This window comes from Rhynchophorus ferrugineus, unplaced genomic scaffold (genome assembly GCF_030347505.1).
Source record: "Rhynchophorus ferrugineus isolate W39M unplaced genomic scaffold, kcgeb_rfMv2 rfM3, whole genome shotgun sequence".
NCBI lineage: Eukaryota > Metazoa > Arthropoda > Insecta > Coleoptera > Curculionidae > Rhynchophorus > Rhynchophorus ferrugineus.
In genome coordinates, this window is record NW_027472582.1 from 13,364,080 (window position 1) to 13,386,187 (window position 22,108).

The 22,108-nt window shown below is 31.1% G+C and overlaps 5 protein-coding genes across 11 annotated transcripts in view; 3 read left to right on the forward strand and 2 right to left on the reverse strand.

Moving 5' to 3' along the window:
• Positions 1 to 4,355, forward strand: part of Cals (calsyntenin 1) — a 521,064-nt gene extending 516,709 nt beyond the window's left edge. For all 4 annotated transcript variants that reach the window (XM_076400947.1, XM_076400943.1, XM_076400944.1 and 1 more), the window contains 6 exons: positions 29 to 198; positions 255 to 371; positions 500 to 714; positions 800 to 899; positions 1,148 to 1,288; positions 1,841 to 4,355. In XM_076400947.1, the coding sequence (XP_076257062.1) occupies positions 29 to 198; positions 255 to 371; positions 500 to 714; positions 800 to 899; positions 1,148 to 1,288; positions 1,841 to 1,927 (830 nt within the window). In that variant the 3' untranslated portion in view covers positions 1,928 to 4,355. The remainder of the gene's footprint in view (positions 1 to 28; positions 199 to 254; positions 372 to 499; positions 715 to 799; positions 900 to 1,147; positions 1,289 to 1,840) is intronic.
• A 1,321-nt stretch (positions 4,356 to 5,676) lies between these two features.
• LOC143194275 (RING finger protein 207) lies at positions 5,677 to 17,317 on the reverse strand. Of its 2 annotated transcripts, XM_076400948.1 has the most exons (18): positions 17,226 to 17,317; positions 16,265 to 16,453; positions 15,926 to 16,074; positions 15,048 to 15,151; positions 14,817 to 14,996; positions 14,562 to 14,766; positions 14,362 to 14,503; positions 13,611 to 13,723; positions 13,374 to 13,551; positions 13,212 to 13,310; positions 13,001 to 13,148; positions 12,796 to 12,940; positions 9,411 to 9,624; positions 9,203 to 9,354; positions 8,851 to 9,092; positions 8,646 to 8,788; positions 8,430 to 8,581; positions 5,677 to 5,885 (listed from the first exon to the last, which is right to left on the reverse strand). In XM_076400948.1, the coding sequence occupies exons 2-18, from the start codon at positions 16,435 to 16,437 to the stop codon at positions 5,812 to 5,814; spliced, it is 2,613 nt and encodes an 870-aa protein (XP_076257063.1). In that variant the 5' UTR covers positions 16,438 to 16,453; positions 17,226 to 17,317; the 3' UTR covers positions 5,677 to 5,811. The 2 variants fall into 2 exon arrangements, with proteins under 2 accessions (XP_076257063.1, XP_076257064.1); XM_076400949.1 differs by lacking the exons at positions 16,265 to 16,453; positions 17,226 to 17,317 and having other exon boundaries at positions 15,874 to 16,010.
• Positions 10,353 to 20,528, forward strand: LOC143194282 (dynein axonemal assembly factor 11). 3 transcript variants are annotated; one of them, XM_076400958.1, is made up of 5 exons: positions 10,353 to 10,823; positions 11,070 to 11,235; positions 11,297 to 11,451; positions 11,508 to 11,533; positions 11,596 to 11,736. In XM_076400958.1, exons 1-5 carry the CDS (start codon positions 10,460 to 10,462, stop codon positions 11,602 to 11,604), a joined length of 720 nt encoding a protein of 239 aa, XP_076257073.1. In that variant the 5' UTR covers positions 10,353 to 10,459; the 3' UTR covers positions 11,605 to 11,736. The 3 variants fall into 3 exon arrangements, with proteins under 3 accessions (XP_076257073.1, XP_076257072.1, XP_076257071.1); XM_076400957.1 differs by adding an exon at positions 20,403 to 20,528 and having other exon boundaries at positions 10,355 to 10,823; positions 11,508 to 11,786; XM_076400956.1 differs by adding an exon at positions 12,500 to 12,891 and having other exon boundaries at positions 10,362 to 10,823; positions 11,508 to 11,786.
• On the reverse strand, positions 18,267 to 20,281 carry LOC143194281 (uncharacterized). The gene is made up of 8 exons (XM_076400955.1): positions 20,143 to 20,281; positions 19,874 to 20,086; positions 19,598 to 19,812; positions 19,229 to 19,546; positions 18,977 to 19,173; positions 18,776 to 18,921; positions 18,472 to 18,710; positions 18,267 to 18,423 (listed from the first exon to the last, which is right to left on the reverse strand). Exons 1-8 carry the CDS (start codon positions 20,193 to 20,195, stop codon positions 18,341 to 18,343), a joined length of 1,464 nt encoding a protein of 487 aa, XP_076257070.1. The 5' UTR covers positions 20,196 to 20,281; the 3' UTR covers positions 18,267 to 18,340.
• On the forward strand, positions 20,404 to 21,080 carry PrBP (Prenyl-binding protein). Its single transcript, XM_076400964.1, has 2 exons — positions 20,404 to 20,603; positions 20,688 to 21,080. The coding sequence occupies exons 1-2, from the start codon at positions 20,404 to 20,406 to the stop codon at positions 20,941 to 20,943; spliced, it is 456 nt and encodes a 151-aa protein (XP_076257079.1). The 3' UTR covers positions 20,944 to 21,080.
• The last annotated feature ends 1,028 nt before the right edge of the window (positions 21,081 to 22,108 follow it).

Below are 22,108 nucleotides of genomic sequence, written 5' to 3' on the forward strand. Positions count from 1 at the left end.
TTTGTTACAACAGGTTGTTACATTTTAGGCGAGCAAAAACTGGACAAGTGCCAGCTGACCATTTCTCCAAACTTGAACCCTGATCACGAAAATCTGGCGGTACCTGAGGAAATGCTGAAACATTTAGGCATGGCTGCTAGGGTATCAAAAGATGGAGTTACTATTAGTGGTTCGGATATGGTTTTCAATTACCAACAAGTAAGTCAACATAACTAAATTGTTTTGGAGGATCACTTCATTGTACCTTTTTTCAGGTTCTAAGACAAATTGTTTACACAAATAGGAAACCTGCATATTATTTGAATAGAGTATTCAGATTGACTTGCTCAGAATTAAATGGAAGATTTACCAGCAATGAATATGTACAAACTGTAAGTATTATTTAAATAAATTGATAAAATTCTGCATCCTATTGCATCTAATTTTGTTCCTGGATATTCAGTAAATGAGTACATGAAACAAAAAACTGCGTTGAACCAAACCGTTGTACTTTTTTTAGCTGACTGTTATTCATCCAATAAAAGAATCCATTGTCGCCCATGCAAAAGTAAATAAACATAATGTCGAAATCAGACCCGCTTCTGTCATTTCCCACGAGTATGTACAAGCCAGCCATCTGAATCTAATGGCTTCAGGCGGATCTCATGCCGTGACTATTATTATAGTTGTTTGCGTTGGATTCTTGCTTTTCATGATTGTCTTGGGCGTTATTAGGTAAGCACGTTTTTTAAATGTTCATGTTTCCTTTTCCAGTTTGTTTCTATCCAATTTTATAATATCATAATGTTGTTCCTTTCAGAATCAGGGCCGCCCACCAGAAAACATCCAGCGAGGAAGCTCAAGATGGCGAAATGACCTGGGATGATTCTGCTTTAACTATAACCGTCAATCCAATGGAGGTCAGTGTCGTTTTTTTTTTTAAATGGATGTATTATAGTATTAGTATTATATTATTATTATTAGCTGTATGAGAAAGTAATGTATGTTTTAACCTTACTTCAATAATCAGGTTTTCTATGTTCTACATATCGTTTAGAACTTCTATGTAAATAATTTAATAAACGGGGATTAATTTCTTACACACCGAATGTCTTTTATGAAATTTTATAAGAACCTATTTTTATAATAATTAAAATATTAATTTCAGAACGCTGAGCGTAAACTTGAACGCAATGGTTGTGTTTCTGGAGATTATTCTGAATCCGAGCAATCAGATTCCGAAACATCATCTGATGAAGATGGACCAGGAGATGGTCCATGTCGCATAAGGGCCGATTCTTCTGATGAGGTAAAACATTATTATATTCTTTTTATAGAATAATATTATTTTACATTTTAAAACGATTACCAAATGTGTTCAAATAATTAGGAATTAATCTTATCGTAATCACTATATGAAACATTTGATGTTCTTCGCCCACTAATATCTACGTAACAATACAAATTGACTATATAATATAATGTGTGATTATGACAAAAAAAATACGATGCGTCCAAGTGCGCTTTTGCATTTAGAATACAACCTCGAAATTAACAGAAACTACTTTTCACATTTTTTTTTCACTAATCAGACTCCTAAATAACTTCTTACTTAATTGAATGAACCTAGTCTTGAAGTCTACTTTTTCGCCTCCTATTTAATTGACAACTAAATAATAAAATAAGAACTGCGTTTTGTTCTGTACAGTTTGACAGTTCTGACAGATCTAACGTCTTGAATGTTTTCTATGAGTGGGCACCGCAAATTTTTTACTATATTTGATCGTTAACATTTCATAAAGATATATAAATTAAGTATATATCAACTATTTGTTATAAAAACTTGGAATTTTTATTTTAGGATGAAGATGAAATTCCAACTTCCACAAGACGCAAGCGCGATTATCAAAACGTCTCACAATTGGAGTGGGACAACAGCACGATGTAAAATGATTGGTCGGGTCGTGGTAAGTTGGATAAAAAGGATGAGAAATACAAATTTAAATAGTTCAATAATCCTACCTAAAAAACCAGAGCATCTCCTTGTTTCTTTAACTAATCCACATTCCTATTTTCTCTGTTGCCATGAAACATTTTTCCATCCTTTTTATTTCGTATCTTCTTACCAATGAAAAAAGGATATCTAATTGAAAAAAAAAACAAAAACAAAAGCAGTGCTGTTCAACTAAAAAAATCAAGTTTAATCAGGTTTTGTGCCATAAGAGCAACTGGTAGGGCACTAAATATAAATGTTTGCTTGTACTAACATTGCTAGGAACAAAATTAAATATGTAAGGTCTGCTTTAAGAAAAAAGTGGTATTAAAATCTGTGGTGATAGGCTGTAATTTTAGTACACGCAATCATTAAATTGATATCAACAATAATCGTCCATGAAATTACTGTTAGAAGTTATAGTATACAATATGTTGTATAATGTACTCCCTTTACACTTTTATTTCGTCTAGGGTAGTTCAGGTTTTGGTTATAAAATCAAAGCATTGCAGATGCTTAGTTTTAATTTTTGAAGCGGATTTTTTTTTAAAGCGGTATTTTTTTAACCTCTTAATAATATATAGTAATAAATATATAAATTTGTAGCTTGACTTGATAATTCACAAATAATTCAGTTTATGGCAGGATACCTTCAATTTTATTTCCTATTAAACTGTTTTGGATCTTACATATAGCTGGCAAAAAAAACTAATTGTAGAATTATTAATACAAATTTGTCTTTTATTAACAGCAGGTTTGATTTGCGCTTAATTTTTAATGGAAAGATTAGTAAATGTTGCATTTTATCGGGATAACTAATTACCATTTTCTTCGTTTCTTTTGTACTTAACTAGTTATAAGTAAATTAACAGCCGTTGTTCCTTATCACTGTTTTAACGTCACAATAATCTATCGATCATATCAATTTTTTACAACATGTGTGCAATCACTTCCGGCTGTTTTCTTTTGTATTTCTACTAACTTTTTGTAAAGGTTTGCACTTCTGTCTACTTAGGAAGGAAACATAACCTTAAAATTAGCTTTGGCAAATCTTTGCTACCTGTTGCAGAAGAAGGCTATGTTTCGACTTAACTTAGGAAACATATATATTCTAACCTAAAAGCCTTTATGCTAGGTTGTCACTGTATTTTTCACCTTGTCGGAATTTGTAACTTTGTTTTAGTGTCCAACAACATTAAGATATAACAAAATAGTAGTTGTACTATAAAATCGTACTGAATCCTCCTATTCACTCTTCTAATTTTGATATTTTTTAATATCAACGTTCAATGTTACGACCACCTACACTGAGTTTATATACGATTTTGTAGTATATATCACGTGAAATGAATGCTAATAACAATGTTATATCTTTGAGTGTAACATGCCCCTTAAAAAACAAAGTTACCTCTAAGTAGTGTCAATGTGTCTGCCTTTTTTACTCGCACAATTTACCTTTTTTATTTTTTGAATATATCAAAAAAAAATGATGTACATACATTCTGCAGCTCTAGGATTATTTTCTTTTTGATTTTGTATCGTATCAATAATATTATATGGGTACTTAAAGAACTTGAGTAATATACATACTAGTGAAAAAATTCAAACTTTAGTTTTATTTTGGAATATCGCTAAAAAGAATATACCTATATTTAATGCAATATTCGTCATAGTTTTACAAAGAAAAAATGTCCATTTCAAAATAGCAGTGTTTACATAATGTTATACATCCTTATTTTAATTGAATGAGTTTATCCTTGTATTTACGTTTAAGTGATGTTAGAAGTAGATCGCTGTGATTTTACAGAAAGAATTTAAACAAAAACTTAGTTCACTGCTGGCCCCTGATCAGAATCAAGCAAGCTTTTTCCACTTTTCATTCATTTCCAATCAGTACATTTTTTTGCTGTATATACGAAGTTGTAGTGAGTAATAGGTTGTTGTTAGTGACGGTATTGTTGTTATTTAAACGAAATTTTAAAGTATAGTTGGCGATGTTCGCAACATGACCTAAAGTTTTATATTTTGAATGGTGTAAATTTTACGTAGAAAGCAATGATAGAGATGCGAAAAAACTTGCTTAGTTTTGATTAGAAATCGGATATATCAAGAACACAAAAGGTAAACTATTTTTTATCGAAATACGTAATACATAATAAAATTAGGACATTCCATTTAAATAGGTGACGGTAAATATCAAAGTTCGCTCACGATTCGTCGGCGATTTTGATACAAACTGTTGTAATTTTAATTTGTGTAATGTAAACAATGAAAAATGAAAAGCTTTTTTGTGTGTTAAAGTATAAGGAATCAGAATCAAATAACCATGTCTTTTTAGATGTAAATCACAATAATTATGTATTGAATAAATGTATATTAAATATATTTATAGTTTTTCTTACCTCCTTATTTTTATTCCCTTATTACTGAACTGTCATGATTAAATATGCATACAAACTACTAATATACCATATATATTGTCAAGACATACTTCAAATCACGACCTACTAGTTTTTAAACTGCACAGGTGTAATAAAAAATGCATATTATTTTGAAACAATTAATTTATTAAAAGTAACATATAACAAAAAAAACATATATAAAAAATTGTTAGGAAATATAAAAAATAATATTTAAGATTAATAACATTCAACGCATATTTATAATAACTTTTTCAAACAAATTAAATGTTTAAAGTGAACTTTAAATCAATATATTAATATTATTTTTATAGAATACATGTAGTTCTATCTAAATAACATTTTAATTTAATTATTAATACTGATAGCCTACATCAAACAACAATTAGTGCTTTATATACCGTAAATATAACCAAAACGAGTATGTATCTTTAATAACATTTTAACTGGCTACAACGGTAACTGGATTGTATCGAAAGAGTCAGAGTTGATAATAGAGTGCAATTACTATGTTATTTTTAATTTCCTATGAATATGATCTGTAAAGTTAAAATTCCAAAAGTATTCCCAGTATATCTGTGATGGATCAGCAACTATGGACTTATATACATTTTTTTTTGTAAGACATCGATAAAGTTGTAGAAAAGAGTGTAATTAAATGTGCATATTGGAAGAAAGTTTGTTGAATACAAAGAGTGTATAATAAATTACTTAAAATGTATAATAATAAATAAATCCCTGCCACATATATGAACATAATGTAGATCTGAAATAGGGAGGAACTTTATAGATTCGTAATTAACTGATATATTTAGTTCATAAATTGGACATATTTTGAGGTTTCAATAAATTGAATAGTTACCGATTAATATCACAATTTTAGTTACTTTGATGACCAATAATGAATCTTCATATTACCACCAAATCACATTGAAATGCATTATAAAAAAACAATTTTGATTGTACTTTAGTTGATAACAATAAATGCGATCTGGTAAATCGGCCTTATAACTATTAATTGAATTATTAAATATTCCTTGAAGTTTTCAGACCTACATATTTTAAAATTGGTATATTGTTAAAAACACCCTGTTCTGATAATCATACTGAATATAATACTGTTTAGTATATATCGTTCTTAATCCAACAACACAAAATATTTTGACTAAAACATTTTTAACTTTAACCAACATTTATATTAAATATAATCGAAATTATTTCTAAAACTCTTTTACGATAAAATTTGAATTTTGTTATTCATTAAAAAACTAAATTGACTTATTCATCTTACCGAAAATCATAAGAATGCAAACGTTCAAGTTGACATTCGTTGATGCCAATTAACCGCTCTTAGTCGTAAACTGCAAACAACAAGAATCCTGTGTACTCGAACGCCGCCTGCCCCTCAGGACACTGTTGTTAATTACTTCCTTTGGGCTTCCTTCGAGTCTCTTGCACAGCAGCAACAAGGCTTTTCACCGCCTCCTCGTGACCTGCACAATTTTTAATATTCAATTTCATTCTAATATTATGTATACAATTTCTAGGAAGACAAAAAATTTATTCATATTTTTTTCGTCCCAACTTATGTTTTTTTTTGTGTTATATTTTAGAATCCCTTCTTTACCAAGTAAGATTTATCTGAACTTGAACTGGTGCTTAAATAGTAGGGTCCAATGCACGGTCCTCGGCTTAAACATACCGACTGGCAATCATCCATGGAACCATTTTCCTTGTAAAATTTTGCACTCTTGCTACTTGGAAATCACAATAGTGAATTGTGATTTATAATTATAAACAATCACAAACATAAATGTATGATCATCTACCAGCAGGATTCAACCCCGCGTTAACCGCGCAAAAACTAATCGCAATAGTAGGAGGATCGTCCTGTCGCCTTGACCGATGTACCAACCAAGCCGACCTTAACTTACGTTGTTATTAGTTGATGAATGATCCTCTAATATACTGAAAACAAAATTAAGGGGCAATTCAGGTTATTTCAAATATCGTTTGAATCGTCATACCATTACAATCGATTATTTTAATATAATCTAACAAATTTAAAGAAATTGCTGACGTACATTGCAGTACAAGGACGACCGTTTTTTCCACCAAGATAGGTTCAAATTTTTATTCATTCCTTGTGTTTGTTTCAGTGAGTATAGCTTCAGTTCTTCTAAGGATTCTTGCATTTCATAATAATCATATAATTTTATATGTCAATTATATAGTTTGTACTTTTTATTTTGAAGTATTACATACCTTTATTGTTGCAAAAGCCAATACAGCTTATCAAGGGATATTAGAAGATGCTTAAATATGTTTCAGTGTTTGTTTAAAGTCTATAGCTACTCATAAAAAGAAAGAAATGAATTTCTAGGAGTGTTGGCGAATAAGAGGTTAATTTCTAGTTTTCTTATAATAATGGCTGCCAACCAATCATCATCAAACGGACATTTTCAACTGCTCGGTACGTAGCATGTAACAAAATGTTGTCAATTACTTTAGATGTCCAGTTTTATTTATGTCAGATTTATTTATGAAAACAAAAATTGTCGAAACACATATGCATTAGTTCAGAACATTTAGAAAAGCTAATTTCTAAGATATTGATTCTGCAAGAATGTGTAAAAAATTAGTTGTGAAATCAGACGTATTTGGGATTGAATAAGACACTTGAGATGAGGACAGTTTTGACGCCAAGAGACAGACGTAATACGTTAGCATTTTAACCCCTTGAAAGACCTCCGATAGTGCAAATAAACCGATGGATTTGGTTATCTGAAGAAGAGCTAGCCAGCCTACTTTCTTAGTAGAAAGTACCTAAGGGAGGAGCAATTCAGGATAAAATGCGAAGTATCCGTCTAATTAGCTAGTATTCACACAAATCACACGAATCTATACACAGAACAAGGACATTTAAATACCTGATCAAGGGAACGAACAGTTGGTGCTACTTTGACAGTGTTACGGTTGTCGTCACTAATCATCTTTCATTCTAATCATTCATCAACTAATCATTTTTTATTCACAGCGAAATAGAGATTTGTATAGGAAATTTTGAGGAAACGTTTCGCGACGTCCAACATCTAGATGTCGCTACTTTTAAGTTATTATCTGTCTTAATCTCTATGGCAAGAGCCACGACGGGATCTGATTGGTTCACTTCGTTTCTATGATGCGCTTATTATTTGTTTTTGGCAACATTTCGTGTAATTATCTGAATAGACATATTGATTGAACGTTACTTAACCAAGATAGTTTGGAAATTTTTTGTGATTATTAGAGCTCAAAATTAATGAATATACCTTCGGCTAGTATGTTTGAGAAATCATTTAAAGCGTTTATCATAAGCTAATTTTTTCATCTAATTCGCCTTTAGGCAATTGTGAAGAGGATGAACAAGAGGGCGCTTTAGATAATTTGCATTCCTTACCAAGGAAGGATGTATTTCCAGGAGTTGAGAAATTGCAACTTGACTTTATACCATCAATTCCAGATATGAACTATATGAATTCCTATATGAACAAGGTTTTATGTTGTATTGTAGTGTATATCTCGGGTTATTTAAATAAAATTAAGTAAAATTTTTGAAAAAAGAAATTTTTTTTACATATAATTGTTTATTATTTTTACACTCAGCAGACCTTCAAGTGGGGGCTGATTTATAGAAGCAAGGCAATATCTCATGCCCCAGATTCCAACAAAGTATTTCTATATTTTATAGATATATTTATTTTTAAACTTGAAAATTGTTTTTTATTTAAATTTCATTGGTCAATTAAACGTGACGTCAGGGCTGTCACGTGCCAAACTTTATCAAAGAGCCAATCAAATGTCTTCACAGCAAAATGTTTTTCGAATGACCGATTGTAACCCCATCTGGATGTTGGACGTAGCGAAACTTTTTTCCAGAGACTCTTATTGAGTTTTCTCTTTATTATGAATGAATGAATTATTATAATAATCGAGAGGGAAAAGACACGTAACGATTACTGGTAATGTTGTAAGTCTGACGACAATTTGATACCAACCTTCGAAACTATCCGTCTTCCTTAGTCCCATGGATTGCGTGGGAGCGCTTAATTTTCCTTGACAGACGTGATGCCTTCTATGTTTCGGTGGAAACGTTTCCCAACTGCGTTGCTTCTGGGCTAGATTCTGTGAAGCTCCACCTTTATTTCTCCTGAATCGGACATAAAAAATACAATAAGAAATATATAATTGGTTTGATAGTACAACGCATTAACCTATTAATAACCACAACCAATGTCTTATCGGGACCGGTAGTTGCTGCGTCCAGACTAGACCTTCTAGATGAAGTGGAAAGGGAATCAGCAGAATCGTTCAGGGAATAAAACACATTGTCTTCTCCATCACTATACGGGTATACCTAAAATAACTATGTACTAAATAGGTTCTTCTGACTAAATAAATTTTACTGATCAGACTAACTTTTTTTTTCGTTTTGCTCTGCATCTTCGACTTGTTTTTGCACTTGGGGCTGCTGGGACTAGACCGGCTCGTTTCGTGGATTAAAGATTTTTGAGAGGTGGCGTCTGATATTCTCTGGTAGTCTGATTCCGCAGAACGACACTTTTTTTCTCCTTCGGTTAGTTTAATTGCCGAGGCATTAATTTTATCACAACTCTTACCGATCTTTTTATAAAGTATCCGTTGTTTCATCGACAGCTTAGCTAAAGTAAGTGTAAAAAACGTTGGAGATAATTAACACAGTCAAATATAGCCAGTTAGCTCCTTGCTTCCACAGAAATAAACACATTAATCTTATTTCATGGTTACTTACTAATGCCTTCGGCTTCACTCTTACTAAACTTCCGGTCCTCCTGTTTCATCTTCTTGTCCATCTCGGTGTCGGACTTAGACGAAGGTTGACTCTGTCTTCGGCACATAATATCATGGAGTTTTTCTTTTATTTGTGCTTCCAACCTCGAAACACTAACAGATGCTGTTGTAAGTGTCCAGTTTTAGAAATATATTTAGGAAGCATTTACTTGTCGGTATTCATTTGTTGATTGCTGCTCATAAAAGGTTTTTTTGTTGATTTCACGGTAGCTGGTTGATTGGTTGGTTTTTCGCTTTGTCCGGCTGATTTACTTCGTTCTCTTTCTTGTACGTTCGGACGAACTTTTTCCAACAATTGACCAAGGACCCTACTTCTGGATCGAGGTATCTTACCCATAGATGGTTCTGATTGTTGAAACATACCTGTTAAAAAGGTAGTAAAAACAATATATTGTTGGTGAGATGATGAGCAAGACAGATATTTTATTTGCTAATTAGTCTCAAAAAGTTTGTTAGTTTTATGAACGTTTCTTACATTTATTGAGAAATAGTTATTCACTATCTATAAATATTGTGAAATAAATAACATTGATTGTTACCCGTGAATATAGAGATTGTTTGGTTTGCTAAACTAAAAAATGCAACCTTTAGCACCTTTATATAACCCTTTGTACAACAAAATCATTTTTGAACTGAATTCAAGGCCTTTTTGATAGATGAGTTACATTTCATAAAATACTGTTAAAAAGGTAAATATTCATCACAAGGAAATTGCTCTATTATATTTATTTTTATAATATCGGTATAAACCGAAAGTTACATTATTATCAACGGTATAGCCACAGAGTATATTACTCTATGGGTATCATATAAATTTATTGACTTTCTACAATCCATGTCTGTATATCTACACATTTTTACAGTTCACAAGAATTAACCTTCCAAAATAATTAAGATCTTCCGTTACAACCCTATTTTTGATAAAAACGTTTTTGAACCATACTATATTTTAAACAATATTACTAAACTATACTAAACAATATTATATTACTATATAGAACTAACTTAACTATACTTTACAATGGTTTTCCGTTGTTAGCTGGATTCCATATTCTCAGTAATTGCAGATTGTTCCTTGTATTAAATTTTGTATTGGTGGTTCCGAAATATTTTTCACAATCACTTTTAAGTTTCCATGGCAACATTTAAGTTTGATCAATAACAAAGTAAAGTAAAAGTTGGTCTAATTGAGTGCAATATGGTTGTTATTACCGAAGAATTAGTACGAAAACGAGCAGAACACAATGAATGTATTATCGGAACATTGGAAGAACTTTCTCTACACCAAGAAGACATAGAGAAAATAGAACATCTCAACAACTGGTGCAAACATCTGGAAATATTGTATTTACAAAGTAATCAGATCTCGAAAATAGAAAACTTAAATAAACTGAAAAAGCTAAAATACTTGAATTTGGCAATAAATAACGTCGAAATCATTGAAAATTTAGAAGGATGCGAATCTTTGGAAAAATTGGACCTTACACTAAATTTCATAGGAAACATAGAAAGTGTCAAATCCTTAAAAAAGAATATCCATTTAAAAGATTTATATCTAACTGGTATGTATTAAAACTAATTAGATATGTTGTGTTGAATGCATCAGTCTCTATACGGTCTTTATTTAATTTTTTAATGCATCCTCCATTTCATATTCATTGCTTCTATTCATGATTCTGTTTCCTCATTTGAGAGCTTATTTTCATAAACTTTTAATCCTGGCTCAAAAGTTTTATAACTCTCTATAATAACTCGTCTTGTTATCGTAATGAATATATGGTAATTTTGTATTATACTTTATTGTTTAGGAAATCCTTGCAGTGATTTTAAAGGATACAGAGAATATATTATTGCCCACTTACCACAATTAGAAAGTTTGGATCTAAAGCAAATATCTAAGAGTGATAGAATCAAAGCCCAGCAACACCTGAAAGAAATCGAGAAAGATATAATTCATAGCCAAAGGGAGTATTTGTAAGAGAATTCGTCAGTTAAGTTCCTAAATATTCCATTCAATTATTAAGGCATATTTTAGACGTTTCAGGGAAGAGCAAAAAGTTAGAATGCGAAATAATGACAAATCTCATCTGACCGATGACGAATTCTGGCACTCAGTAAGCGAAAATAGTCCGGAAACACGTCTGGGGATTGCCAAACGTCAAAAGAAACGAGACGCAAATAGAGATATAAGTTAGTTATTGGAATCGTTCTAAAACATAAACAGTTTTAACGGAAGTCGTTTGCAGGCGATGCAAGAAAGACCAAAAGGACCGTAAGATTATTTAACAAAGATGGGCGACCGCTGAATGTCAACGAAGCAAAATTAAATTTCAGACTGTGTGACGACGACCCACAAGAATTAGTGCTGGATGTGGGAGTCTATAAGTTTCTGGATACAAATTTGATTGACATAGACCTTCAGCCTATATATGTAAAGCTTACCATTAAGGGTAAAATATTCCAGATAGTTTTTCCGGAGGAAATCCACGTGGAAAAAAGTACTGCTTTGAGATCTCAAACAACAGGTATAATCGGCTTAATATTAACAATATGGCAGATAGGCTTATTTATTTTATAAGTTTTGTAATTTGAAGCCACGAACTATAAAATGTAAAATACCAGTTTTTATTCAATATAACGTCAAATCGCCAATTGGATGGATGTTGCAATAATTCGTATTTTAATACATTGATTTTCAGAATGTTTTTTGTGCTGTGTAAAAAGTGCGTCATTTTGTTCAAGTGATTTTTGCTAGAGATCAGAAATAATCAACAAATACACTTTCATTGTATCCTATAAAATTAATCTTCTATAATTGATTCAAAGTAATCAAAGGCCGCACGAAATCCTTTAACATTTTTAATCTCTATCTGTATCTCTGTATTCTAATGTTTTTGTTGACTCTCCAAAACTAGATTTTGTAATTTTGAGTTCTAGTGTTGATGCTAATTTTTGACGCCCCCACTTTCAAGAAATTTACCCATAGTTAAATTGGAAACCCGTAAAAGAATGATTTAATGCTACACCTTCCATAAACAATAACATAATAACAGTACAATATTCAATTATTTTTTCAATAATTGCGAAAAAGCACTATGACAATTCTACAGTGAAGATAAAATTACTGGACATATCCGCAAAAAACCTAAAATGCGTTTATAGTAGTAGCATATTCCGCGTCATACCTTATCGAACGACAAAAGTTATTGAACGACCTATTAAACAGCATATTTTACAGGTCATCTAGTTTTAAAGCTTCCTAAACTCAACGTTAACAATCAAATTGGTGGTGACAACAAAATTTTAGCCCCCGCAAAAACAAAAGAAAAAAGTGACAAGCAAGGGGATGAAAAAACTAGGCATGAATATCTAGAAGTTACAGGCCCAAATACCAATATGGACTTCAGTAAAATTGTTGAAAACAGTAAAAAAACACCCGACCTCTACAAGGAGTATCCAGATATTCCTAAACTCGAATATGCATAATTCAATGACGTAGACCACAGTAATACCATGGCAACCGCTAAGACTCACCAATATGTTCCAAAAGAGAAGCTAGTTGTTGTGCTTGATCGGTTACACTTGACTGCACCTCTGGCTGGACACAGTGCCCAGCTGATTGTTGACCCGGAGTTACTGGAGTTAGACTTCTTATATATGGTTCTAATTGTGATGCAACCTAAAATTTGTTTAAATTGTTGTATGATGAATATGCAATAAAATAGAAATCGTAACACACCTGGCTTAAGTGTTTCAACTCATTCCTCAAGGTATTCACGTCAGCTCTTTGGCAACTGAACACTTCCTGTTCCACTCTGAGACGCCACAGCTGCTCTTCCCACGAAGCATCAAAAGTTGACGCCATTCTCTCTAATTCTTGTTGCTGCCTTAAAAGAGAATTAACAAATATGAATATAGAATTTAAAAAAAAATTGATCATAATAAAATACCTCTCTAATGTCTGATCTAAATGCAAACATTCTCTTATTAACATGTCATATCTAGTGGCTAGTGGAGGAGTTTGTGCCTTTCTTATAGCTGTGATATCTCTAAAAATGCATATAAAATTCATGAACTACTCATTTACATTCTCATAAAAAAACCATTCTTACTTGTGCAGATCGCCCACTTTTTCCTTCACCATATTGAATTTTTGATTCAATTCCCTTATTTGCGATTCAAACGAACGACAATGCGCCGAAAACGACGAATCCCCTTCTAATATTTTATTTTTTAAAGATGACTGCTGTTTCTTTGTGGCTGGCGGAGCGGTATCATACAATCTAGAGGCTTTAGTGAAAAAAAAATCGATATGTGACAAATTTAAAATGCTCTAAAATTAAGTTTACCTGCTGCTAATTCTGACTGATGCTGTGATACAGCAGCTGGTCCAATCCATGGTTCCAGACACTGAGCAAACTCGCTTCGATAATTTGTTTTGATTTGGGATGATTGTAAAGATCTAAAAATGCATAAAATTATACTGAGAGGATTCATAGTACATTATTCATTATTAGAAGAATTTAATTATAATTCATCAGAAACTAAAATTGTAGCTGTTTTTTAGATTGCTGATGCTTTATTTTGGAAAATATGAATGAACATATTTTCCACATTGTAGGATATCATTATCGACGTTTTTATCGGTCTCTTTTTCGTTGATGACGTAAACGTTTTGTTTTGGATGATCTAAACGTTGAAAATCAGCTTTGATTGGCCTCCTAGATTTTAATTCTCGCACCAATCAGCTTTTTCGAAGGATGCTCTTGAGATTGTTCTACAAAATACAGTGAAAGCTCTTACGCGACTGAATTGTAAGGCTTGGATCGTTTCAGATTGATTAAAACTCCCCAAGTTTTCTGGCGTTCTTGATTGCCTCCTTACAGTATTGTATCGGTCTTGAAAATTCCTTGACCCATTTTCGAATCACAGTTTTTGTAAACTGACTGAAATACCACGAGCCAAGCTATCAAATGCAGTTAAGCAAATAATTTTTTTTTCAAATACATTAAGTTTAAAAAAAAAGAGTACTTGTATTAGATCCTAATACCTTACATAATAATTAAGATTATGAGATTATGTTGATTAAGCAATACTTACCTCACTGGTTGACTGAGATTGCCAACAGCTGAGAGTCTTTCGATTAGCGAAGGACAAAGTTCCAAAAATTGGTATTTATTTGCCGCTGCTGTAAAAGTTGTACACAATACTAGATGCAATTGTAAAACTGGCATTACAGTGCCTAAAATATAATGTGTTACTTAAATAAGTATATACCAATAAATGTAATTCGGTGTAACCTAACAACAATAACTGACTCCGATATATTCGTTCTTTGCTGTCGTATTGTCTCTGAACCTCCATAATCATAGCTGCGTGAGTTTTCGACATCGCTTCCTGCATTCCCTGACAAAAAGTATTTATGGTATGCTTCTCCGTATCCATGTTCCGTCTAAGTTCGTCCATAAGGCCTTTCAAGGCTATTATTCCATCACGCACCGAGGTCTAATAGAATCCAATTAAATTCATCAAATATTATTGTTAATTTTTATTACCTGAAGATCCATGATAGCATTTTGACCTCTTTCCAGTTTTTTTGCTGCCTGACCGTGAGCGGTATCGATGTCAACGCATTGAGTTCTAATTTCGTTTGGAAGATCTCGGAAACAATTTACGCAAAGCATGGTATTTTGAAGCTGGGAATACATGATGTAGTGTTCACCGTGTTGGGGGCACTGAAAAATATAGGTCATCAATTCTGATATTTAAAAATAACTTAAAGTTACCCTTTTGGGTTCCTTTTGGCATTTGGACATGTGAACCACTTCATGACTGGAAAACATTTTAGCCCTGTGCGTACTATCCCGGCAATGCACGCATAAAGCTTGTCCTAAAATCCAAATTAAGCGTTATACAGGGCCTGTCTCAAAAGTTCCCAGAATTATATTTTCGCCGATAATTGCACATTTAAAATTTATCAAAGTTTAATCTTGTTGTCAAATCTGGAAGACTTTGGATGGAGTCATGTAGCAGTAACGTGTCGAAGCTTTTTTTAATCTGTCCAACATCTCCCAATGGCAGGTAGAATGATGGAAGGTCTAGTGGCATCAAGTCAGAACTCAAGTAAAACAACGTTTTCGCGCCTTGCTTCATGTACTGAATGGTGAAAACATGCGCTCATCCGATATCATTCTGTTACTCAACCAATAATAAGAATTCAACACTTCTCTTATTTTGACGGCATTTTCATCCAAAGCACAAGTCATATAAGACAGAGTGTAGTTATTTAAATAAAATTCTGTATTATATCCGTTTACATCTCAATCCGATTGTTTTAAGTTTATTTTAGGTAAATAATTTTTAACTTTGATAATCATAAGAGCACCATAGTCGGAGACGCGTTCTTTGGACTACTTGCCCTTCAACTGTACTCGACAAAAATAACCTTGGAACTTTTGAGAGAAACCCTGTAGTTTTAAATTTAAAAGAGATTAACTAATAAAACGTAAAAATAAAATCATAACGGAAAATAGACATTTTTCTAAATTATAATATCAATTAATTTGATATTAATATATTTATGAAACTGAAAAAGAATTAAAACAAACCAACCTATGAAATCAAAGGAAATAAACAAAACTATATATTGTTAATATGTAGGTACCACATGTGTTGCAATAATACATGTTAGCTCTATCTCTCTTATCACAATTGCAACATGGAGGATTCTCACTGTTAGCTATATCTATCAACTGTCTCATTAATGTATCAGGTGGTGGTAAAGAATTTCCATCCTTGAGAAGGGTTGGCTGTCTAAAAATTAAAGTAAAATTATTATATATTTTTGGAAAAATATTATGTACAATATTTTTTATTGAATATATTGTATAGATAAAATAGTTTTCATTATCAGTAAATAATACCAATAATAATAACAAAATTACTTGCTTCTTACATTAAAATGTATGACTAAGAAAAATATTTAAAATTACTTTATAAATACCTGCAAAATGGACATACAAGCCGTCTTTCTTGTTCTCTACCTCTTAAGCAACGAGCACAAAATGTGTGATAACAGCTCAAAATACAGGGCTCCGTAAAGTAGTCATGGCATATTGGACAGAGTAGAGGATTTTTGGGAAACTCCATGCCAGTTTCCAAACCTGGGGGCTCCATTTCTGTTGAACAATTACTATAAACAAAAAAAAAATATAATATAGTACAATAAAATTAATGGTATATTTAAAATAAAGTTAAAAGCACGTGTAAAAGACATTATAAAAATACAGCTAATTTCGATCATCACCCAAATATAGGCCAACGTATAAATCATCATTTTTCAAGTAACCTTGACTAGACACCATCCATTACAAAATTCAATGCCACTATAAATTAATACACAAAAGTAAATATCTGTCTAATGATTACCATCTATGTTGACTATATCTATATTGACCTGCGACTTTAATTATGCCGCCTGGTTAAAACAAAACTTCCAAATTTTAGTGGGTTAACAGTACCCAACAGAGGCGTTGTATAGTGTATAAAACAACTTTAATTATTATATTATTAATATTCTTGGTAATGGTGATTATTATTGAAACAATACAATGCGCATAATTTATTAATAACAAGATCAGTGATATAAAATTTAAACATCCGCATATAATTCGAGTAAGTTATTTTTAAAAATATTTGAAATTATATAAAATACTTATATATAATTTATATATATGTATTAATTATTAATGAAAAATAAAACAACTTGAAAAAACTTGATATAGAATATTCACACGCCTAAAAACTATTAGGGGCATTATATTAACATTAATTAAATATATTATGCATAAAAAACGTAAACCTTTAAGATCCACCCTTTTTCACCAATTCAAATAAAAAAAGTTAGTTAGTAGCTATCAACAATCCTGGTAGTTAATTAAATTATTCTACTGTGGAAAACTTACCTTACAAAGTAGATAATATCGAAATTGAATTCAAAATTCAATTTTTCATTCAAAAACTCACAATCAAATGCATTATTATTTCTCCCCTTACATTATTACTATACGCATGAGTCACATTTGCCCTAGATCTATGATATGGCCATTTGAACTACTCTGTTTTTCAGATATAATGATTTTCAAATTTGTTTAAATATTTTTATTTTTGGGGAAAATATGTATATAGGAATTGCAAAAAAATATAATTGCTTTTTTAAATCTCTACAAATTTACAATAGCGATAATATAAAACAATAATGGTAATCAACATAACGTTAAATACATCTGCAAGGCAAATAATGAATAAAATAAATAAATTAAATATTTTTTTGTTAATTACATCTTAGATCAGACATGCTTAGTACAATCTTAATTTACGAATTAATTTATTACTACTGTTCTGTTGTACTTGCATCAATACACAAGCAAGGCAAGTAGGGAAATAATATATCAGTACGTATTGCCAAAATTAAAATACAACTAAACCACCTAAGCTAAAGTTAAGAATACTATAATTTACACACTAAACAAGGTCGTATGGTTTGAATCGCTTTAATTTTTTGATTTTCTATGTGTTCTCCAGTAGCAGTATTGCTATTTTTTGATTTGGCAACTTTATTTCATATTTTAAGGCGAACCTTTTTCTGAGGCGAACTTTTGGATCACTTCGTATATCCATTTGATTTCGAGGTCATCGTGCAGGGTAAATAATCGTGGATGCGTTGGTTTGATGTTTTAGTGCAACCCCATAGGTCGAAATTGGCCTTATGATAAACCAATCTCTTTGGTTTTAGGTCAAGTTGAGAGTAACTTCCGACTAACTAGTACAGTTGTTTGACTTCGAGTCTAGTCTGCTCTGCTTTTTGTCTATCATGATATTTGCAATTAAAGTTACCATCGAAATGTATTCAGCTGATTCTGCTTGAGAAATTGGGCATCTGTCAACTAATATAATTAAGTTTTTGTCATTTCGCCGCAACGCAAACAAATAATATGTTAAACATGTTGTCTTCAAAAATTTATTATATCATTTAAAATAAAACATGTAAATCTTATAAACTAGACAAATTTAAACAGATTTATGCCAATAATAAAAACGGATGTTTTTTTCCTTGTTGGTGGGGTAATACACCAATAGGGCAATTTTTCAAAAATGAGGCGTCTGAAAAACTGACTGTTAGAAAAGAAATTAAAAATAAAACATATGTACCCTCAATTTTTCTCCATTGACTTCCTGCTTTGATGATATCCTTGCTGTTATTCTCACTGGTTGCAGATATTGTTTTTAAAACATCCGTGTCAAATGTAACTCCCTCGTTTACTAAATGTTGAAAGGTGAATATTTCATCTTCAATATTTCTCATATTTTTACATGAAGATGCATAAGTAGTCACTAAACTGATGACATCAGAATTAAAAGAATTACTATTGTTATTGAATTTTAATAAACTAAAATAAAAATAATAAGCTTTTAAATAATATTGATACATATGATTTTTTACAAATGGTCTTACTTATTTAAAAAGTAATGCAAAGAATCATTAGGACAAAGTAAAACATCATTTTGAAAATCCAATATTTCTTCAGCGTAAGAATGATCGTATGAAGTAAGCATTAAATGATCAGTTTCTTCTTCCGTGTTTTCTTCTTGATCCATACACTAAAATTATACATTTATTTAGTTTTTATATAATTACCGTACAAGTGTTGAATACCATATTTTTTCCTGATTTATTTAAAGCAATCAACAATTCATTAATCCACAATGCTGCCATTTTTTTATTTGTCTCAGATACTAGGACTAATGTAACTACTTTATATAATTTTCTTATTAAATGTGGTAATAATTTATATTTATGTAAAATATTTAATAAATCGGTCCACAAGTTTTTGAACTCTACATTAATTATTTCTAAAATAAATTGAATTTTTCTTTATAAATTATTTCCAATAAAGTTAAATTATACCTTTATCTTGCTGGTTTCTCTCAAAATATTCTCTTAAGAGAATTTCTGGTGACACTAAAGTATCAAGTAACATATTAAGATTACTTTTAGACAAGTTAAAGTTCAAAAATTGATCTACAGTTTCTTCTAATATGGCTATAATTTGGGTATCATGGCTGATGATTTTCTTATATTTTTTATGAATTTTTACTTTAAATTGTTGAAGGAATTCTGTGTCCATATCATTAATACCCAAAAGACCCAACTTTAGTATTCCATACGCTTTAATATTCGATTCTAAACTATCTTTATTTATAGAGTTGTTTTCAGCATAATAATCTAAAATATCCTATATTCAAATGACAATGGGTAGCTATTAAAGGTTGTTACCACTTAGAGTAGAATTTTGCTTCTGCCAATATTTCTTTTTTAACCACTTGAAACCAAAATCCAGGCCCATTTTTAAATTATATATAGATGGTATTTGATGGCCATGTGCTATGTCATGTCTCAAATTTATCAACCATTTAGGAACTTCATGTTTAGCAGAAGTTTTCATAAAAGATCCTTGCTTATCGCTGTTTGCAGCTGAGAGATTAAGAAATCTAAGGCAAAAAATTATCACTGTATAAGTTTTAGTTATAATTAGGTGATCAATTTGTTAACCTCATTAATCCTACAGCATACAACTGGGCAAGTTGTTCTTGTGTTAAATTTCCTTCTTCAGTTAATAACAATTCCAAAAGTATTAGTGTACCTTCAACGCCTGCTGGTAAAATAGGAGTACGTGTTTTCCAGATTTTAAGAATTTCCAAAGCCTTCTGTTGCTTTTCTAAATTATCAGAATATGCCAATGAATATACGTGAAGCCATTCTGCTCTATAACAAAATGAACATAAAATTATGATGACTTTTAAGTGCACTATTTAAGTTACGTATTAAACCATGGGGTAAGTATTAGTCCTGGATGTTTTTGAGATAGCGACATCCTTGTATATCATATATTTGCAGAATTTATTCAAAATTATTCGGCTCCTTATTAACCTCTAATAATCTAACATAACCTGTAAATAATTTAAAATTTCTCTAATGTGAAGTTTGATATTAATTTAACCAAGTAGTAGGTTTATTGTAGACAAGAGAAGAAAACAATAGATCCGTTCCTAACCAACGTATGTTTTTTTTTAACATTTAGAATGATAGAAGACGCTAAAAAACGAGCGGAAGAAATTCTTAAGGCATTTCAAGTTAACTGGATTTGTTTAAGAGACGCAGATACTGGTAAAGTATTTTGGCAAGGAACAGAAGATATCAGCCTTCCAGATATTGAACATGAAGCTAGAGTACCTAAAAACATCCTCAAATGTCGTGCAGTATCTAGAGAGTTTAGTTTTAGGTATGTTTATCTTTAAAACTTAATGACGGCTATTGTTAATCATTAAACCACAGTATACATAAAGTGAAGTAACTTTATTTCTAGTTCCAAAGAACAGATCAAAAACTTTCGTTTGGAACAAAAAGTATTGTTTAAGGGAAGGTGTCTTGAAGAATGGTACTTCGAATTTGGTTTTGTTATGCCAGAATCAACAAATACATGGCAATCTATTATGGAAGCGGCACCAGAATCACAGATGATGCCTGCGTCAGTATTGAATGGTAATGTTGTAATTGAAACCAAATTTTTCGATGAGGACCTCCACATTTGTACATCTAGAGTCAGATTATTTTATGTATAATTTTTTTCTTAATTCAACGAATTTGATACTTATCAGTAATTATTAACTTAAAATTGTGGTATATAGTGCTTAGTTTTATAATGTAAGTTTATATGTATTGTTTTCTGTAAGTTAATAAAAATTAATTGTTTATATAAGCTGTATGAATTTTATTATGTGTTTTTTTTTATTTTATTTTTAAGTAGTACAATTTATCTGTTTTACAACTGGTAATTGCATTGTATAGATTAATTGATTGATTGCATCAACTGCATTGATTATGTATAATGTATATATTTTAAGTTTGATTTAAGGATTTTGATATTACCGTTATATATTTAACTTTTTAACACATAAAAAATATTCAGTTGTTGATAGGGCTACAAATGACTTTAAAAGAGAACATGCTAATAATGTCTTACATTTTTATTTTAGAATTAATACTATGGAACAGCGTAACTCAGAAATAATTATATATTACGAGCTAAGCAACAGGAAAATAAGTTACTTTATCGTTATAACCTAATTGCAATTATTTGCGAGTTTGATTAAAATTTATCACTAATATGACACAATGGCGAGGAGAACCGACAAAATGTATCGCTTTTATCAACAATGTGTAGAAAGGGTCTTCGATAAACATAAAATGAATGGAAAAGGTTTAGTCCGACTAAATGTATTCGCTAAATTCACCATGGCTTGAATGAATGCCAATATTGAGTAGTTAAAATTATAATGGAGGCCTATAGAATATAGTACTCGTAAAAATATATTTTGATAAGCAAATATAGATGTCTTAATTTTTTTTTCGTATTTGATTTGTATTTTGGTATGCTATGACATAATATTGAAGTATTCCAGTTCATTTAGACAATCTGTTAAGAATAGGATATATTCTTAAGAAAATTAATAGATTTTGACTATTTACAAAGCAGGAACACTATAACATATGTCTGTGACATTGACACTTTATCATACATATCAAAATTACATAAAACACTATATAATATTCTTCTAATAAGGTAGAAATCTCAAAAGTGATTTTTCTGAAGACTCCTGGTCTATCACAACTTCCAAAGCGTAAATATATATACGCTTCAAACGTCCAAAACATGCGCAATGAACTCCCGGTCCCCCCTTCGCCTCAACAACAACCTCCCTCTTCCTCCCGGACCCTCTCTCAAAC

Bases quoted from the DNA above. Each gene is read 5' to 3' on its own strand.
- LOC143194282 (XM_076400956.1), top strand. From the start codon at position 10,460: ATGGTTGTTATTACCGAAGAATTAGTACGAAAACGAGCAGAACACAAT. The intron at 10,824-11,069 runs GTATGTATTAAA...TTTATTGTTTAG, and splicing joins AAAAGATTTATATCTAACTG to GAAATCCTTGCAGTGATTTT. The intron at 11,787-12,499 runs GTATAATCGGCT...CATATTTTACAG, and splicing joins TTTGAGATCTCAAACAACAG to GTCATCTAGTTTTAAAGCTT.
- LOC143194281 (XM_076400955.1), bottom strand. From the start codon at position 20,195: ATGTCGCTATCTCAAAAACATCCAGGACTAATACTTACCCCATGGTTT. The intron at 19,813-19,873 runs GTTAACAAATTG...TTTTTGCCTTAG, and splicing joins TATGCTGTAGGATTAATGAG to ATTTCTTAATCTCTCAGCTG. The intron at 19,547-19,597 runs GTAACAACCTTT...AGGATATTTTAG, and splicing joins GCAAAATTCTACTCTAAGTG to ATTATTATGCTGAAAACAAC.
- PrBP (XM_076400964.1), top strand. From the start codon at position 20,404: ATGATAGAAGACGCTAAAAAACGAGCGGAAGAAATTCTTAAGGCATTT. The intron at 20,604-20,687 runs GTATGTTTATCT...CTTTATTTCTAG, and splicing joins TCTAGAGAGTTTAGTTTTAG to TTCCAAAGAACAGATCAAAA.
- LOC143194275 (XM_076400948.1), bottom strand. From the start codon at position 16,437: ATGGAGCCCCCAGGTTTGGAAACTGGCATGGAGTTTCCCAAAAATCCT. The intron at 16,075-16,264 runs GTATTTATAAAG...TTTAATTTTTAG, and splicing joins CTTGTATGTCCATTTTGCAG to ACAGCCAACCCTTCTCAAGG. The intron at 14,504-14,561 runs GTTACACCGAAT...ATTATATTTTAG, and splicing joins GAGTCAGTTATTGTTGTTAG to GCACTGTAATGCCAGTTTTA.